The 18,428-nt window shown below is 39.5% G+C and overlaps 1 protein-coding gene across 8 annotated transcripts in view; it reads left to right on the forward strand.

Annotated features, from left to right (window-relative positions):
- Positions 1 to 18,428, forward strand: part of BLNK (B cell linker) — a 383,923-nt gene that overhangs the window by 306,337 nt on the left and 59,158 nt on the right. For 4 of the 8 annotated variants that reach the window (XM_073546530.1, XM_073546534.1, XM_073546531.1 and 1 more), the window contains 2 exons: positions 10,236 to 10,301; positions 16,363 to 16,419. In XM_073546530.1, the coding sequence (XP_073402631.1) occupies positions 10,236 to 10,301; positions 16,363 to 16,419 (123 nt within the window). The remainder of the gene's footprint in view (positions 1 to 10,235; positions 10,302 to 16,362; positions 16,420 to 18,428) is intronic. The other 4 variants (XM_073546532.1, XM_073546537.1, XM_073546533.1 and 1 more) reach the window with 1 other exon arrangement.

Raw genomic sequence — 18,428 nt, forward strand, 5'->3', positions numbered from 1 at the left:
TTAGGGGAACGGTACCCATTAATAGTGGATCCAAGGAGGCAGCGCAGAATGTAGGTTCATCCATTAATCTCACAACGAACCACAAGACGCCACTTCCAGTGCCTGTATACTGAGCTACGCCGACATACCAAAAATATTCTTTGCATATTGTCTCATGACCATCCCCGCATTTCTTTTGGAGAAGCTACTACCTGGGCTTATGTACAAGAATACTAACTTGCGGATGTGTTTTGCTGAAGAACTGCTTCTCGTAGCCCTAAGCTATGTACACATTGCCTGATTTTCTATCAATTTTTTTGTTTTCTTACCTCTGTGTGTATTGTCTTTGGTAACACATATTTCTTAACACCAGAGGGAAGTATTCCCTGTCCAATTCCTTCTTAATTTTTTTTCTCGCACCCATAGACTTGCATTGACAACTCTCGTCCAATTTAAGCATCCACTGGCAGCATGCTGCGATTTCCCGCCCCCCCATGCCGATTACAAGTGAGAAAACAATAGCAGATCTGCACTGCCTCGTTGAATAACATTGGCCTGAGTGCAATGCCATTTTTTATTGGATTGCACTCATCCGATTTATGTGCTTGTGGGAGCGATCCCTTAGAAATATTGATTTGCTCAACATAAGAAATGACATGAATAACATGTTTACCATTTATATCCTTATATTATATACTGAATATTCCCCTCTTTAGAAATGCAGAGAATTTCTCCCAGAGTAATGTCCACCCCAATCCGCTAGGTACATGCTGCCGGCCTGTTGGACCTCCACCACTGGTATTACAACCTGATATGTCATCAGAAAATTGTTCTTTAAAATCAAGTTTTTAATTTAAAAATATTGTTAAAAATTTGTTGTTTCATTTTCCAATTCACTATATTACGGTAATTTTGAAATTTAAATTCTGAAATCTTGCAATTTTCACTTAGCCCACCATGCCTAATTATGGATTGATGCTTCTTGGGCGTTCACTGACCATCAGTCATCTCATTATCTTCACAGGCAGACATACAATGGAAGTTAACACCTATGTGCATGTAACATAGAATCCAGAAGGCGTAATAGCTAATGGTCACAATTCTCCCTCTCTCTCTGTACAATGACCTCTGCACAGGTTATAGAGCATGCCTAGAAAACTATCCTTTAGAAATCAATGAACATGTGTTCCTTGCTTTCTTTGTCCATACTTTTACATGCTGTTAAAGGAAGTCCAGACAAGATTTCCACCCCAAGTTCATATACAAGAAAAAAAGTCTATAATCACAAAGAAAAATATTAGAAAAAGAATACATATCTGCATCTGTTTTTAATTATTACAAAATATTATAGGTGATACTTTCTCTTGCCATAAAATTATGCCTCCCTTAGAAAAAGTAGGTCATAATGAAATTTTTACTGTAAGTGTAAGAAGGAAGGTAAATCATGTTGTATAACTGGTTTGGCCAAGAAACTGTTTAATACATATCATTGTCAGAAATATAATTTTCTTTCCTGGAAAGTCTGTTCCCTATGAAAACAAATAGTTGCATGTGTCTATGTAAGGTATGATGATACCCATACAATGACAACTATAAATACAGATACATGTATAACGAGAAAACTAGTTATATAATACCCTAGTTTGCCACGACCAAGATAAAGTAGAAAATTTGGACATATCCAAATTAGTGAAAAACCTCCTAAAAGGATTGTATGACTAAGGGTACCGTTACACCTAGCAATGCACCAGCGATCCCGACTAGCGATATGACGCGGTCAGGATCGCTGGTGCATCGCTAGGTGGTCGCTAGTGAGCTGCCACACAGGCAGATCTCACCAGTGACATAGCGGTGGTCGGGGATCGCTACTTACCTGTCAGACGCGGCGATCCTGCGTCCTCCCGCCCGGCTCCACACGTCACTCGTCGTCACAGCAGGAAGCCCAGCAGGAAGTTGCCGACGAGGAATGGTCCAGGAGCTTCTCGCGTGATCAGCGATAACCAGCGGGGGAGCCGGTTGGAGGTAAGTATCAGACAGAGATATCGCTAGCAATATCGCTGCAACGTCACAAAATCGGTGACTTTACAGCGACATTGCTAGCGATATCGCAGTGTGTAACGGGGGCTTTAGGCCGGAGTCGCACTACAGTGGAAAACGGACGAGTACTATGCGATAAAAGATGGCATTGCACTCTGCCCAGTGTTAATCTATGGGGCAGCATACATCAGCATTTATTTTCTCAGCTGTATTTGGCGTCCGTGTAAAATCGCAATAAGCCTATGGGTGCGAGAAAAAAAAAATCGCACAGCACTCGGACCATGCGAATACTGTCAGATTTTTCCGCATATGTGTCCTTTGAAAAGCCGGCAATTCATGTGCCGCAAACTGTAAAATCACAGAGTTACAGGTTAGAATAGATAGAATACAGTCATATGTAAAAGTTTGGGCACCCCTATTAATGTTAACCTTTTTTCTTTATAACAATTTTGGTTTTTGCAACAGGTATTTCAGTTTCATATATCTAATAACTGATGGACTCAGTTATATTTCTGGATTCAAATGAGGTTTATTGTACTAACAGAAAATGTGCAATCTGCATTTAAACAAAATTTGACCGGTGCAAAAGTATGGGCACCCTTATCATTTTCTTGATTTGAACACTCCTAACTACTTTTTACTGACTTCCTGAAGCACTAAATTGGTTTTGTAACCTCATTGAGCTTTGAACTTCATAGCCAGGTGTATCAAATCATGAGAAAAGGTATTTAAGGTGGCCACTTGCAAGTAGTTCTCCTATTTGATTCTCCTATGAAGAGTGGCATCATGGGCTCCTCAAAACAACTCTCAAATGATCTGAAAACAAAGATTATTCAACATAGCTTTTCAGGGGAAGGATGCAAAAAGTTGTCTCAGAGATTTAACCTGTCAGTTTCCACTGTGAGGAACATAGTAAGGAAATGGAAGAACACAGGTACAGTTCTTGTTAAGCCCAGAAGTGGCAGGCCAAGAAAAATATCAGAAAGGCAGAGAAGAAGAATGGTGAGAACAGTCAAGGACAATCCACAGACCACCTCCAAAGACCTGCAGCATCATCTTGCTGCAGATGGTGTCACTGTGCATCGGTCAATAATACAGCACACTTTGCACAAGGAGAAGCTGTATGGGAGAGTGATGCGAAAGACGCCGTTTCTGCAAGCACGCCACAAACAGAGTCGCCTGAGGTATGCAAAAGCACATTTGGACAAGCCAGTTACATTTTGGAAGAAGGTCCTGTGGACTGATGAAACAAAGATTGAGTTGTTTGGTCATACAAAAAGGCGTTATGCATGCGCTGTATTGTTGACCGATGCACAGTGACACCATCTGCAGCAAGATGATGCTGCAGGTCTTTGGAGGTGGTCTGTGGATTGTCCTTGACTGTTCTCACCATTCTTCTTCTCTGCCTTTCTGATAGTTTTCTTGGCCTGCCACTTCTGAGCTTAACAAGAACTGTACCTGTGTTCTTCCATTTCCTTACTATGTTCCTCACAGTGGAAACTGACAGGTTAAATCTCTGAGACAACTTTTTGTATCCTTCCCCTGAAAAGCTATGTTGAATAATCTTTGTTTTCAGATCATTTGAGAGTTGTTTTGAGGAGCCCATGATGCCACTCTTCATAGGAGAATCAAATAGAACTACTTGCAAGTGGCCACCTTAAATACCTTTTCTCATGATTTGATACACCTGGCTATGAAGATCAAAGCTCAATGAGGTTACAAAACCAATTTAGTGCTTCAGGAAGTCAGTAAAAAGTAGTTAGGAGTGTTCAAATCAAGAAAATGATAAGGGTGCCCATACTTTTGCACCGGTCAAATTTTGTTTAAATGCAGATTGCACATTTTCTGTTAGTACAATAAGCCTCATTTGAATCCAGAAATATAACTGAGTCCATCAGTTATTAGATATATGAAACTGAAATAGCTGTTGCAAAAACCAAAACTGTTATAAAGAAAAAAGGTTAACATTAATAGGGGTGCCCAAACTTTTACATATGACTGTACATAGATGCACTTAGCCTCGCTCTTCCCACGTGCCCAGCAGCGGTGGCAAGTGGAATGATAGTTGGGGGATTGATGTCACCTTTGTATTGTCAGGTGTCATCAATTCCTGAGGTTAGTAATGGAGAGGCGTCAATTATACACTCTCATTATTAACCCCATATATTATATGTATGTTGTGTGTTTTGACACATTTCTTTTAAAAACAATGTGGAAATGACAGACAATTGATCTATGTAAAAGCTCATGTTAAAATCGCATTGCAATCACACTGCATTCGGATGTAAATCGGATTGGACTCACATGGCAACTTGCATTGCACTCCCGTGACTCTCGGCAGGGAGACTCGGACTGATTTTTCATAAGTTTAGTGTGACTCCGGTCTTCGAAAACCAATTTTGAGTAGAGTACCCTAGTGACAAAAGTATACTGCCCAATATGGAAAACACCAATAAGTATGAAAGAGCAGAGGTTTGTCTGTATGTTTGCTTTTATGGTGAGTGGTGGTTATTACATTTGTTTTTACTTGATTGAATAATGTAAAAAAAATGTAACATTCCATTCAAAAGTTATAATACCTATACAATTTTCTATTAAAAAGAGAAGCCAGTGCTGCATATGGTCAGAACGCAATACATAAAGTGCATATGCACATATTGATTTCTAACTGTATTTCAAAATGAGACATTTAGCAAACAATTGATCAATTTTTTGAGCCACCCCCGCCACGTCAAGGCATTCTCATAAGGGGCAGTCCTATTCTACGTTTTTTATATTCGCTGTGCCATTGCGGCCTCCTTAATGTATTAAAAGCAAGACCATATTGAATGCAAACTGTACCTGAACCATTACTGAATCACTCGCATGGCGCCATAAAGAGCGAGCGCAGATAAAGGTTGACCAGGTCTGGACATAGACATTTCAGGTCCAACATCCACACTGCCTGACCAGTAACCACAGATGAAGGGTGAAACCGGCCCACGCACAGGTGCACAATCAAGCAGGCTCTGTTTGATTTTGGCACCTGTATCTGGGCCTGTTTCACCCTTCATCTGTGGTTGCTGGTGAGGCAGTGTGGATGTTAGACCTGACATGTCCATGTCCGGGCATGGTCAGCCTTTATCTGTGCTTGCCCTGTCTGGCACTATGGGAGTGATTCTGAGACGCTTCAGGTACATTTTGCATTTTATGCAGTCTTGCTTTTAATTTATTTAGGATGCCGTAATGGCACAGTGAATATTAAAAACGTAGAGTAGGACTTCCCCATATGAGAATGCCTTGATGTGGCGGGGTGGCTCAAAAAATTGATCAATTATTTGCTAAATATCTTATTTTAAGGTACAGTTAGAAATGAATGTGTATATGCACTTTATGTATTGCGTTCTAACCTTAGGCAGCACTGGCTTCTCTCTCTTTTTTACTCTTTACAATTTTCTAGCATATGTCACATGATGCCAGTAACAATATGGGCAAATAACCCATAACCTCAGTCCTCTCCACTACTCAGCAACACTACAATAGAATGCAATTCTATAGAAAAAAAGGAAGTTTAACAAAAAATATATTTTTTGCTCTCCTCCCACCAATTTGCTACAGTCTGTCAATTATCACGTATTTCAATAGCTCTGCTTGACATATAGTTCATGATCCCCAAATTCTCTTACATGTTTCTAGTCTGCCTTTTTTAAATATATTAATTTCTCAAACATAGGCTCACATTCCAGGGATCTGTCATTTACAGTGCTGCTTGCTGTAGTTTTGATTTAAAAAAACGGTTTTATCAACAGGGAATTATTACAAGAGGGCTAGTAAACATGCTGCCATGTAGTCCTCCATATTCATGAGCTCTGTATAACGGCACCCCCACCACTGATTGGCCGCTTTCTGCCTATGCACAGTGAATGGGGTCAAAGTACACCTTCCCTCTCCGTAGACCTTAGAGAAGAGTAGCGGAGTGGGAACAGGCAACTGCATTTAGACGATCTCTAAGGCTCCAGAGAGCCCAAGTTTGTTCTACTTTCTGCCCAGACCAATCTCCGGACTCAGCAAGAGCAGAGGTCAGACTTGCATGTCATTTACTTTTACCACCTTTATGATTGCATAATAAAATAAATCTACAACAAGGCATTGCAACATCTTAAACAGCGCACCGCTACTTATCCACCATATATAATAAATATATATATCCAATCTCCGTTAGGTAAACCATTTTCCATGGTTTATGCAGTTTTTCAGTTTTTGCTGTCTCCCAACCTTCTCATGAACTTGTGTATTTGCTCCTGGAATATTTTGAGATGACAGATGAAATACCTCTGGTTGATCAGTGATAATATCATTATAGAATGGATGAAAGCTGTGATGTCTTCTGAAAATATACCTGTGTTATCAAGCAAGACTTCTGCCAAGAGTCATATTACCGCTGTACAGTGAGCTTTGTAAACCGGTTGCCGGTAAACAAGTACTTAATGGCAAGGGTCTGTGTGTAGTGGCAACAGGCTCCAAAATCAATCTATTGTGTCCTCGTGTGTCATCTGTAAACATTGATGGGCATAAATAAACTAATGTAATAATGAAATTCTTATATCCCTTGTTTATAGGATCTCTGCTAGGTGGAAATATAAAAATAAACATATTATTGTGCTCTTCTTTTAGCCTCGGTACCATTTTGTGGTTCACTTGGGGTTTCGGACTCTAGGCGCTGCGTTCCTCTGTCTTTCCGAGTTGTGGCAAAGTAATGTTTGTTAAGATAAAAAATTTGCAAAACAAATGGGTCTTTCTCTGTGTGTTTCACTCTGTAGCCTTACAAGTGGTTCTTAGGGTCATTTACATGAGACCATTTCAGGCAAGTAACAAGAGATCACCGAATATTCAAATTGCTCGGCGCTTGTTTATGCAAATTTGCTTATCAATGATGGGGACAGAACAAGAGCTGATTGGATCATTGTGTCCCCAAAATATATTACATGTTATCGGCAGCAACTACCTTTCTTTACACAGGGTGATGTTCTACCGATACCTGCATTTTTGAATCAGTCAATAATTGGGAACAAGCATTCTTACAAACGCTAATTAGCCAATTATCGGCTCTTCAGTTAAAGAGTATATCTAACTTTTTCATTTATGGGATATCTGTAGGATGTGTTATAAATGTACAATGAGCCATGCATCTATGTTTAGAAGCGAACCCTCATGTGCACTCCCGTCGGTGGAGAGGTGGTTGGAATTCCTATACAAATCAATAATAATTGCACCGCTCTCTGTTTGGGCAGTGATGCACGACGGAGCCCCATTTTTTTTTTTTCGACTAACTCAAATTCAGTTGGTGGGACCCACTTCTAATATACATTTATAGCACATAGTGGCTGAGACAAGAATGTCTCCTCAAACTGCTCCTGACAAACTCTTGGTAATGTGGATCGCATGTTTTTAGTAGAGATTTTGACTGCATGTTCAAATCTAAATAAAATAAATTATTGCAACAAAACACCAGAAAAAAATGCTTAAAAATAAAAGCCTGCCATTTTTACATGTATGTTTGTTTTTTGAAGGAAAAGGTGCGAAAAAAGTGTTGGTGAACGAAACCTTCGGGAGAAATTCGAAATATTAAAAATATATATATTGTAAATAGTAACATCACGTTTTCATAAATCAACAATATAAGTGATAATTAAAAAAAAGCAAAACTTTGTGATATTTTTTATTAGGGAAAAAATTCCTTTTCCCCACTTATCAGTGACTGCTCAGATCCATGTATAGTTCTGTCTTTAGTGAAGGGTGATATTTCTCCTGTTGAGATGGGAGCAGCTGAAAGGCGACTGGAGGAGAGAGTGAGGCCGGGGTCACACTAGAGAGGAATACGGACGAGTGAGAGGCGTTAAAAGCACGCATTACACACGGACAAATGATTCTCTATGGGGTAGCTCCCAACAGCCGTATATTTCTCGTCCGTATTCTACGGTCTGTGCCAATTGCAGCATGCTGCGATTGTCAGCGTACTACGCCCGTAGTACGCCAATGAAAGTCTATGGGTGCGCTAAAAATACGCATGACTTGCGAGAAATATACACCCGGTGTCTTTTAGAAAAGCCGCAATTCAGTGCGCTATACAGTAAACTTACACTGACAGGTTTAATAAAGAAACAAAAGAATAGATATATACACATAGAATATATATATATATATACACTTGTCATTGTGACAAACATATATATATATACATGACTGAACGGCGGAGAGGTAAGGATATTGGTGATTTTTTATGTTTATTTTTTGATGGTCATGGTTTTTTTGGGATTACCAAACTAATAAAAATTTGTCAAAAACTTGGGGTATTTATTTCATTAAATGACTTTTTAATTAATGTCTGTGTGTTGTTTTTAACCCTTTCTTAGTATAGGGTAAATAATGGATCTGTGTCTTATTGACACCTCTCCATTATTAATCGGCTTAATGTCACCTTACAATCGAATGGTGACATTAACCCTTTGTTATATTAACCCATTCGCCACCACTACAGGGCAATGGGAATAGAGAGGATAAGTGCCAGAATTGGCACATCTTATAGATGCGCCATTTCTGGGGTGTCTGGGGGCAGATTTTTGTAGCGGGGGGGCAAAAACAATGGTCCCTTTCATGGCTATTAAAATCTGCCCTCACTCACCTGCTTAACCTCTCTGGTTGACAAATTACAGCGGAAGCCCACACATTTTTTTACAACAAACTAACCCCTTAAAACAACAACTACACCTCCCAAATTTTGCACACAAACCCTCATCCAATTATTAGTCAGGGACATAAAAAAAAAACATGAAATGAAATGGTTTACTGAATGTAAACCATGTGTCATTTCATGTCGGGTTGGGGAATGATTTGATAGAAGCCGGTAATTGAATTAGCGGCTATTCTGCTACGAAGAACTCTATGAAATTTAAATATATATATATATATATATATATATATATATATATATATATGTGTGTGTTTGTCTCAATGACGTGTGTATATATATATATATATATATATATATATATATATATATATATATATATATATATATATATATATATATATATATATGCATTCTATGTGTCTATATCTATTCTTTCGTTTCTGTTAGAAACCATGTCATAGGGCTCCATTATATGTCTATTTTGCAAGCCGGCGAGAAAATCTCGGTATACGTGTGTGAAGAAACCGGAGAACCCGGAGGAAACCCACGCAAACACGGGGAGAACATACAAACTCCTTGCAGATATTTTCCTTGGTGGGATTTGAGCTCAGGACCCCAGTGCTGCAAGACTGCAGCGCTAACCACTGAGCCACCATGCTAACCACTGAGCCACCGTGCTGCCCAAAAATAAAACCTAACCTAAACAGCTAAATGAAAAAGAGGACAGAAGTGAAAAATATATTTTTATGGAACTTTGTGATATCAAAAATTAACTAAAACTTTAAAAAAAGAAAAGTTAAAAACAGACTTGCCTTTCTAGATTTTCCCAGTTTCTCCAAAAGTTCGAATATAAAAGGGGCATAATAAACAATAAAAAAAACCTAAAATATGCAAAACTTCTTTAAATCTAAATGAAAATACATCAAAACAAAAACCTTTATACATTTCAAGCTTTTGTGTACTAAAACATTGGGACTATTCCCATGGGGCTACCCTAGTTTTGAAATGGTTAAACTGTGTTGGAAGATTTTGTTCAGCAATGCTTTCCAATATAAGGGCATGATGCAAAAAAGTTTTTTTTATTATCTATGAACATTAGTGGTAGTCATTTACACTATGTAGAAAACTGATTTATCCGACCAGGCTAATACATTTGACATGTACATTAGATGATTTTCCAAGTGTGCGCACTGAGCCTGGTGTGAACAGAGGCGACGCTAATTTATAGCCGGAGTTTCCTAGTGTGGTTCCCAGTGCGGGTCATCTTATTCATGCCTTATAAATGTATGTCTGTCACAATCAACTGACTGACTGGTTTTTCTTTCATTTCCTCAAATACATTTCCTGCGTAGCGCCAGATGTTTGAGAAGTTGGCTAACTTTGTGACAATGTCTATTAGATACAACCTATAAGACTCCGTTCTTTGTAAACTTGGTTCTAATGTCAGCGATGAAGCAAAACTATAATGTAACCATCAAAATGTGTGTGTATCTGTGACAAAAAATCTTATTTATTTCACTTTTTTTCTTTTTTTTTTATCTACCCCTAGGCAAGTCCAAAAAATGATCAGTGATATAAAGAAAAATGAACCTCGGCTAATTAATAGAATCAAGAAGTAAGTTATTCAACAAAGTAATTTCCATAAGAAATAAAGTGTTTTGGGGGTTTTTTTCTGTTTGTTTTTTTGTTATATGGACAAAAAACAATAAAAACTAGATCATCTCTACTAATCAGGGATCGCTGGAGATCAGCAAGCAGTTGCTCCTCCTGCAGTGGCCTCTACAGGAGTAATGTTGTATTACAAGCTGCCAACTCAAATGAATACATGGTCATACTGAGTTCTTCAGAGCTTTTTACAGCTGAACTTTACTCTGGCTATTAAAGGGTCCTCGTTCTGGGAACACACTTTATGATATTCATATACAAGAAAAGGGGCATATGGACATGTTTTGTGCCAGAAATGAAATTTAGTGTGGATTCTGGCTGCATTATACAACCAGCACACAAGAGCAACTATTGTGATCATAGCTGCAACTGTTTAACCTCTTACATGCAATGCCAATCACCCCCACAACTCAATTGCAGGGTACTAATGGGTTGTTCTAGAAGCCAAGTGCCTACTGTAGGCCTCGCATGTCTGCCATGGTACTACTCCTTTGAAATCCAAATCCCATATAAAGTGCATATAGGACAAAGAAAATATCCCAACAATATAAGGTGAATAAACCCAGTGTCTCCATAAGGTATAAAAGGGAATAACCTATAAATCCAACCTATCAAAATATGCCAAAAGTGAACTAATAATACAAATATATAATAGTTACCAGATGAATTGTATTAGTGCTCCTGGCGTCCCCTCACCCTGACGCGTGTTTCACTGCCAGCTTCTTCCGGGGGCGTGTCTAGGGTGAGGGGTGGCCGTGTTCTTATATAACACCAGACCATCAATCACAATGTGTGGGAGCCGGTCGGTATCTGCGGCGCATAGCGTGTCACCTTAGCCCATCTCCAATATACCCCTGTGTTACAATACACATGGACTGTGTGAATTCTAACTGTATCCTACCTATATTGATATATAGCTAAATTTTATGAGAATTTTCTTGTGGGGTTTAACACTCATAATTCATTGCTAATATACTGTTCAATATTTATATATTTTTGTATGTACATTGGAGTTGTCCTATGAATATGCACCATCTTGGGATTAATCACAGTATTCCATGATCTGCTTTGTATCCCTTTGGTTTTGGTAATTGATAGTCTTTGTTTAAATTACATATTACCCCCTTTGGAGTGCTTTTATGTAGTAGTGTGCTCTAGCGTCCCCTAGACGGCATTTTGCTTTTTATATAGTCTTTTTAATGATGATCAATAAAGATATTTTGTTTTTTTTATTTCTAACTAGCTGAAAAGCCTGGCGCTGCCCAGGCATAGTAACTAACTGTGGTTAGTTATAGCAAATTATAATTATCCTCCATCCCATAGTCCCGTGCCCATATACCCATCATACATATCCATGATCCCATAGGCCCGTGCCCATATACCCATCATACATATCCTCCATCCCATAGTCGAGTGCCCATATACCCACCACACATCTTCCATCCCATAGTCCCATGCCCATATACCTATCATACATATTCGCCATCCCATAGTCGAGTGCCCATATACCCATCACACATCCTTCATCTCATAGTCCCATGCCCATATACCCATTATACATATCCCCCATCCCATAGTCCCGTGCCCATATACCCATCACACATCCTCCATCCCATAGTCAACAATTATGACATTATAATGAGCGGCGGGGCCTGCAACCTATGATGACATCAGCGTCGCCATGGCAACCATTATGACATCATAATGAGGGGCGGGGCTTGATACACACAAACTTTTTCCCCATTATGTAGATAGGGGCAAAATTGTTTGGTGAATTGGAACGCGCGGGGTTAAAATTTCGCCTCACAACATAGCCTAGGACACTCTCGGGGTCCAGACGTGTGACTGTGCCAAATTTTGTGGCTGTGGCTGTGACGGTGCGGATGCCAATCCCGGACACACACACACACACACACACACATACATACATACATACATACATACATACATACATACATACATACATACATACACATTGAGCTTTATATATTAGATTGGTGGGATCTCTTCTTTGTCCTATATGCACTTTATATGGGATTTGTTGTTGTATTGATGTGAAGTGCCCCAAGCATGTCTGGACACTAGTTGATTTTGATTTCCTTTGAAATCCAGTCTGTGTAGTTATGCAATACTGCAGCATAGGAATGTATTGTATAGGTGTGATCAAGTGATGGCAAAAGTCCCCTTGGGTAAAGATACATTTAAAAAAATGTAAAAAAAAATGTCAAATTGAAATCTAAAACATAATTAATGTATCTGGTGTCAGTTTGTTTAGCCCCTTCACCACCTTGCGATTTTTCCATTTTTGTCCTTTCGTTTTTCCTCCCCTTATTCCCATAGGCTTGTTTTTTGCAGGACGAGTTTTACTTTTGAATAATACCATTGATTTTATCATACAGTGTACTGGAAAATGGGAATAAAATTCCAAATTAGGTGAAATTGCAAAAAAAAAGTGCAATTCCACAATTGTTTTTTTTTTTTTTAAATTTACCATGCTCACTAAATGCTAAAACTGACATGCCAATTTGATTCTCAAGGTCAGTACGAGTACGCAGATACCAAACATGTATTGGACGTTTTATTAATACTGCAGACCCCCAGTTGACTTGACAACCCATTAGCGCCCCGCGAACATGTGACAGCAGTGCCGATGGGCAGGTCTTGTGACACGCTTTTGCTCTGCGCGTGTTAAAGGCAGCTGTCAGAGGCATTAGATCAACTGACATGGGCAGGGAAAAATGCGGGCTCAGTGCCAGAGCCCGCATCAAATGCATACCAACGTTCAAGGTCGTGAAGGGGTTAACTAATAGAATATAAAAATCACATATGGTGAACACCGAAATAGATGGTACAGCTTACGAAAAAAACTCTTTGGTGTTTACTCCCCTCTGACATGATTTTTATGTAAAAAAAAAAAAAATGAAAAGCAAAAAGAAAATATTGTACAGATTATAAGCTGGCGCCCGCGGCTGCAGTGAGCCGTCAGGTGTATTCTAATAAACTATGTTTTCAGGAAGTTTGTGGTAAAGTAGTTATAAATAATAATGACAAGTAAGAAGAACATGGCATGTAGAAATGAAGCCGAGGATAGATCTACCTAATTATTTCTGTTAGACAGATCTAAATAATGTTTTAATTCTAAAGTCAAAAATATTGAAATAATTCCACGTATAAAATTCTAGCAAAGTTCCCTTTTTTGATTCTGCTTCTTACTACACCTACATGGATCAGTATTTCCTTCTCATTGCTGTTTCCCAGGATTGTGTGCCGTCCAGATAGTTGGTTTCCTAAGTACATGAATATTACTCCCGTTAAGGCCTTATTTAGGTCATCTACAGTGCTGCTAATCATGTCTGTGGGCTTTTTTTTTTTTTACAGATCGTGTGTCTGCAAAAAATCATGGAGACATGTCCATTTTTTTAGTCGAGACTGAGAGCAAAATTACCCATACAACTATCCTAAAATTAACCATACAAATCTATGAGTCCGTGAAAAATCGCTGATGGCGCATGGTTGGCCTCAGTGTAAAGTCCAAGCGCTGTCCAATATTAACATTGCAACATTTGTTTAAAGGAGTCTTCCTACAAAGTTGATTTTATTGAATAGATCTTGGAATAATAATTTCCACAATTGGATGTGTTAAAAAAAAATGTGGAAATTGTGGAAATTATTATTATTCCAAGATCTATTGATTAAAATGAACTTTGCTTGTGGGAAAACCCCTTTAAGGAAATCGCCAGTGAAACTCTGATGGCAAAACCTGACACGCCGACCAAATACTGATGAAGATCTGTTCCCCTACTTCCACAGCAGCACAATATGGGGTTACCATGCCCCTGCGCGCTAGCAGGACAAAGTGGAATATTTAATGATTTTTAGTAGTCCCACCCCCTCTTCTCCCCGAGGATAAAGGGGGGAAGCATCCCAGAAGCCATCAGCACAATATGGGAGGGATTCTGTATCTATTGACCACATATGTTGCTCAGCTACATGGTCTACACTGATGACCTTCTATTTTATAGGTTAGAAGGTTCCTCTGCTCCATCTACCACCTTTGCCAGATCTATTCTAGACTCGGTTTCAATCCCTCCCAAATAAAGAATACATGCTAGATCCGATATTGTGCTGCTGTAGACGTAGGGGAATATTGGATTACTGTGTTATGTTTTCCCCTAGTCCAACAGCAGCACAAGGCTCCCACCCTGGAAATTATGTCTTATTAATGTTGTGCTATTAAACTGATGGCTTCTGGGATGCTTCCCCCTTTATCCTGGGGGAGATGAGGGGGTGGGACTACTAAAAATCATTAAATATTCCACTTTGTCCCATTAGCACGCAGGGGCATGGTACCCCCATATTGTGCTGCTGTTGGACTAGGGGAAAACTGATTAACACAATAATCCAATCTTCCAAAACACTGATGAACAACGGCCTATGTTTCTACATACAAGAAAAATCACCGGTCTGAATGAGGCCTAAATGTATAGATAAAATGTACTGTTCAGAACAAACTGAACTTAATGATTATTTGAAATATATATAAGCTTAATTAAAGAGGATTTGTCACTTGAAATAAATGTCTTTTTTTTTTCTTTACATGGTGTAAATGCCTCAATTCTCTTGAATCTTTCCTCCTATTTTTTCTCATTTCTGGCCCCTCCATTCTACAGATATGACCTTCTTTTTCCTGTATGTAAATCTAGTATTGTTAGTTACCATATAGGTGTGGTCCTCAACTCTTCTATGTGGGAGTCTTTTTGAGGACCACACCCATTTGGCTAACAAGTCTAGATTTGTATAAAAGGAAGAGGAGGCCATATCTCAGGAATGGAGAGGTACAGAAACAAAAGAAAAACAAATTCAGGAGAACAGCAACATTTACACCACGTGGGAGAAAAAAATGTTACTTAGGTTCTCCTTATGTGATCTCCTATCACTTTCCTTAACAGAACTTTACTGTTTAGTTCCAGATCTGTGCTGTATGAAAAGTTGACTAAAATTCTGCCAGTTGCTACTATATTTTTCACAAATTTGTTTCTCATATTTGTAGTTCCTGTGTGGGATCATTTTCCAATTTTTTTATATTTTTTTTTTTTTTTTTATTATTTTTTTTTTTTTTTGTCCGCCTGTTTTTTTCCTGTGTGTTTTGCAGTATGTATCTGTATGGGCAAGCACAGTCACCTACACCTTACTGTATAAATAAAAAAAATAGCCCAACTTCTAACAAAAGTGTGACTAGAGCGACCTTTAAATGATTATTCCCACGATACACTTGTTTTGCAATCCAGTACTATGGGATTTCATACTTTGCTGTTTTCTGTGCCGTGAACTTGACGGATGATATTCCCATCTCCAACATGTGACTGAGATGAGAATAAAGCATTAATGCAAGGCCGGAAAAGAAAACCTAACTGGGAAGCTATCAAAACTCCAAACATTTTTTGGGATAAAATTCTGTTGATTGGTAAAGGATCACCATAGGATCATAGGATCACCATAGGCCAAAATAAATCTTTTTGGGTTTTTTTATACGCCCGGCGTACGGGGTCCTAAAAACCAGATATACTGGAGGTAGCGCAAAAATGAAGTTTAAACACAACCTTCGTCTCAATTCCTGTGCTATGACACAATTTCCCAGAATGTAAGTCCCTGCACCAACCCATGTCAAGCACCTGAAGAAACAGGGCGATACCAGGCCATCTGAGGTCAGGAGCCATCAGAGCTCAGAACCAGTAAATTATCACTTTTACATAGATCTGCTCTTTACATTGGTTGACAGGTGACTGTATTCCTTAACAGCCGCTGATTTTCTCACCAACAAAGTTTTCATTAACAGGGTTGTCAAGAATCTATAAAGTCATGGATAGTCGATAAAATACAAAAAAAGCTGGGAAAAAAAGGAGATGGACAATCTTGTTCCCTGATGTTTACTTTCTATGACCTTGCTATAATGTGATTTATGATTCTGCAGTCTATGGGTGTAAGCTCTGTCTCTGTCCCTCAATGTTTAGGTTCCAAAATGATCAGGTGGCGTTAATTTGTAAAACTGGGAAAGATACATGGGATCGGTATGGAAATCAATCATTGCATGCTTCAATCTGCACTCTGGCTTACTGAATTTCTTTGCTTCTTTGTGTTTTGTCTTGCTTGCAAGAAACCTTTGCACTAAAATAATCTACTGCTCTAATGTACATACGGATGTAGGAGGTTCTTATGGGGCTTATAGTAATAGATGTTCTCCAGCTAAGGTTAGCCACCCTGAAGGCACAGATCGCTATCTCTAATGATCTGCTAACAGCTAAATCAAATGGTCATTACTCCATGCTAATTCTCTTGGATCTCTCTGCAGCATTCGACACTGTGGATCATCAGCTCCTCCTCACTATGCTCCATTCCATTGGCCTCAAGGACACCGTTCTCTCCTGGTTCTCCTCCTATCTCTCCGACCGCTCCTTTACTGTTTCTTCTGCCGGTTCCTCCTCCTCTCACCTTCCTCTTACTGTTGGGGTTCCTCAAGGATCGGTTCTAGGCCCCCTCCTCTTCTCCTTGTACACTGCCCCTATTGGTCAAACAATCAGTAGATTTGGTTTCCAGTACTATCTCTATGCTGATGACACCCAATTATACGCTTCTTCTCCTGACATCACGCCAGCCTTTCTAGAAAACACTGGCGATTGTCTAAACGCTGTGTCTAATATCATGTCCTCACTATATCTGAAACTGAACCTGTCAAAGACTGAACTCCTTGTGTTTCCTCCCGCTACTAATGTACCTATACCCGACATTGCTATTTCTGTGTGTGGTTCCACTATTACTCCCCAGCAACATGCCCGCTGTCTTGGGGTCATACTTGATTCCGAGCTTTCCTTTGCCCCCCACATTCGATCATTGGCTCGCTCTTGTCATCTGCACCTCAAAAACATTTCTAGAATTCGACCTTTTCTTACTTTTGACTCTGCAAAAACTCTTACTGTTTCTCTTATTCATTCTCGTCTCGACTATTGTAACTCTCTTCTAATCGGTCTCCCTCTTACCAAACTCTCCCCTCTCCAATCTGTCTTGAATGCTGCAGCCAGGATCATATTCCTCACCAATCGTTACACCGATGCCTCTACCTTGTGCCAGTCATTACACTGGCTACCCATCCACTCCAGAATTCAGTATAAACTTATTACCCTCACCCACAAAGCTCTCCATGGCTCAGCACCACCCTACATCTCCTCCCTTGTTTCAGTATACCGCCCTACCCGCGCCCTCCGTTCTGCTGATGACCTGAGGTTAGTATCCTCAATAGTCAGAACCTCCCACTCCCGTCTCCAAGACTTTACACGTGCCGCGCCAATTCTTTGGAATGCACTTCCCAGGTCAATACGATTAGTCCCCAATCCCCACAATTTTAAGCGTGTCCTGAAAACGCATTTATTCAGACTGGCCTATCGCCTCAACACATTAACCTAACCTATCCCTGTGTGGCACAGCCAAAAGTTTTACCATAACCAGGTTCCCAGCATCATGTTCCCACATGCTTTATGCCTCCATTAGCCCTCTGTGTCTGTACTGTTACACACTTAACATTATGGCTGGTCCATACAATCAGGGCAACTGTTACCACCCACCTTTCGTGTCTACCTCTTTCCTCATAGACTGTAAGCTTGCGAGCAGGGCCCTCACTCCTCTTGGTATTTGTTATAATCTACTGTATGTGATTATTGTTATGCTGTAATGTCTATTGTCTGTACAAATCCCCTCTGAAATGTAAAGTGCTGCGGAATATGTCGGCGCTATAACAATAAAATTTATTATTATTATTATTATTATCTTGTGAGGCTTTTCGTAGTAAAACGGGCTGACTACTCTGCCATTCTCTTTTGCAAAAGAAGGTATCAATAAGTCAAGTGTGTCGCAGGAGGGAGGATATGATTCTTTTGATAGGGACTATTTGGAACATCTTTACTTTTGTGGCAGCTTCTGATCTAGTTTAAGAATAAGCGGATAGTCACAAGGCCGTATAACTCTGATGTGGATCGCAATGCTTGGACTGGTCATCGGTCTCCTGACCCTAGTGTGGCCACATGTA

The sequence above is a fragment of the Dendrobates tinctorius genome, unplaced genomic scaffold, assembly GCF_039654945.1.
Source record: "Dendrobates tinctorius isolate UK_male_01 unplaced genomic scaffold, ASM3965494v1 ptg000147l, whole genome shotgun sequence".
In the NCBI taxonomy this organism is placed as follows: Eukaryota; Metazoa; Chordata; class Amphibia; order Anura; family Dendrobatidae; genus Dendrobates; species Dendrobates tinctorius.